The sequence below is a fragment of the Tupaia chinensis genome, unplaced genomic scaffold (genome assembly GCF_000334495.1).
Source record: "Tupaia chinensis unplaced genomic scaffold, TupChi_1.0 Scaffold144767_1, whole genome shotgun sequence".
NCBI lineage: Eukaryota > Metazoa > Chordata > Mammalia > Scandentia > Tupaiidae > Tupaia > Tupaia belangeri.
Window position 1 is genome coordinate 937,621 of NW_006204627.1, and position 1,986 is coordinate 939,606.

Genomic DNA, 1,986 nt, shown 5'->3' on the forward strand with positions numbered 1-1,986 from the left:
TGACCATCCCCCCAGGGGGGTGATTTCTCGCTTTCTGTCTCTATGTCTCTGTCTGTCTGGCGAGCGCACGCGCCCTACAGTGAAAATCTCTCTCCAAAAAAAAGAAAAAGACTAACAGGGAAAAAAAAACTAGGCAACTACCACACCCCCAAATCAAACTAAAGGATTCAAAGGGTTATGTGATTTTTATATCAGTTTTTCCCCCTCATTCACTAAATACAAGAGACTAACAGATATAAATTCATTTAAGGTGACTTAATAATAAAAATTGGGTAGAAATAAACAGCCAAACAAGCAGAAAACTTAAGACATGCCTTGTTATTAAATAAAAATACTAACATGCTGTCACTTGCTCTGCTGATTATCACACTAAAGCAATTACATCAGCAGTCTACCTGTAAAAATTTCTTCTTCATTTCATCAAAGATATTTTGTCTGCATCTCCAAAATACATCCTATGGTACATAAGAACAAAATGAATTACAAATTATTTTTATAAAATAAATAAGGAAGACAGTGAAATGAGAACAATTAACCTAAAGGCTTTTTTGCAATAAAACATGTATTAATTAAAATATTAATAACAACCTAGGATTTTATTCATGAATTATATTTTAAATTTTAGACCTGACTTATCTTTGTAAGGTTACTAGAAACCCATGCTATAGTAACAAAGAAAAAGACTAATAGGGAAAACAACTATGTCTTGATGAAGAGTGGAAGCTTAGCAATTATGTGTAAATCAAATGTCCTAAGTCACATAATACCAAGTCCACTAACGGCATTCTGCAATTCCTTCCACTAAAGGAAACCAAGAGAGCCCAGGTTTTGACAGTTTATACACTGGAATTTTTCACAAGTTAGCTATTTTTAAATAAGGTTACTTAACATCATTTCCTCCAGGTATTTTCTTTTCATATAAATCTCTGCCTTGCTATAAAGACAAGCTTCTTTTAACAATTAAGAAAATACAGAAATATATATTTTTTAAAAATCCTATAATCATGAGATAATCACTTTAAAAATCTTGGTTGCACATTATTCTACACAACCTGAGAGATTAATAATTTTTCACCAAACTGGATCATTCTATAACCCATTATTTGAATTTGGCTTCTTATCCCTTAATACTCACCATCCATGGCAAAACATTTAGTTTTAAAACTGCAGAGCTTTATTACATGAACAAACCATAATTTAACTAATCTGTTAATGGGCATACAAGCACTATCAAATTTTCACTGAGGCATTGCTTGTTTATACAATTTCTTATGGTAATTTCCCAAAGAAAAAAATTACTGGATCAAAGGTTCAGTACTCGGGAACAGCAAACAGCATAATGGCTATGTCGATGGTCTCTCATGTAGTTGGCTGTGGTTGAAGTTACGGACAGGGTGGCTTAAACCTCACCCCAGGTGCATCTACATGCATGCCCCAAATCCCCAAATTAGAATAGAGAAGGGATTGCAGCGTGGCCATCCCTCCTGTGCGGTGATTTCTCGCTTTCTGTCTCTCTGTCTCTTCAGTGAGTGCACACATCCTATAGAAAAATTCTCTCTTAAAAATAAAAAGGGGGGGAGGGCAGCAGGTAGCATGGTGTTTGAGATGCTGGACACTACCACATGGCTGACCACAGTTCAAGTCCTGGACCTGGTGGCTTGCTTTCTCACTTTCTCCTTCTCTGTCTCTCTCTGGTCAAATTAAAATAAATGAATACATAAATAAAATTTAGTAAATAATTCTTTTAAAAAAAAGTTTGTACTCATTTTTAAGATTTCTGATACGTAATGCTAAAAAGGCACTGAACTGCAAGCACCTGTCAAAACTGTTCTCTAAGTGCTTAGAACATAGCAGTGAACAAAGATTTTGCTCCAAAAGAGGTGATGCTATATAGTAGAAACTAAACCATAAATAAATCTAAACTATCAGATATCCACCATTCTCAAGGTCATTGCATTTCTGTACAGTGTATCTGAAATACTCTTT

At 34.6% G+C, this 1,986-nt stretch overlaps 1 protein-coding gene across 1 annotated transcript in view; it reads right to left on the reverse strand.

Annotated features, from left to right (window-relative positions):
• Positions 1–451, reverse strand: part of USP47 (ubiquitin specific peptidase 47) — a 92,728-nt gene extending 92,277 nt beyond the window's left edge. Inside the window, exon 1 of the mRNA XM_027767842.1 lies at positions 396–451. Coding sequence (XP_027623643.1) covers positions 396–416 — 21 coding nt within the window. The 5' untranslated portion in view covers positions 417–451. The remainder of the gene's footprint in view (positions 1–395) is intronic.
• Between the last annotated feature and the right edge of the window lie 1,535 nt (positions 452–1,986).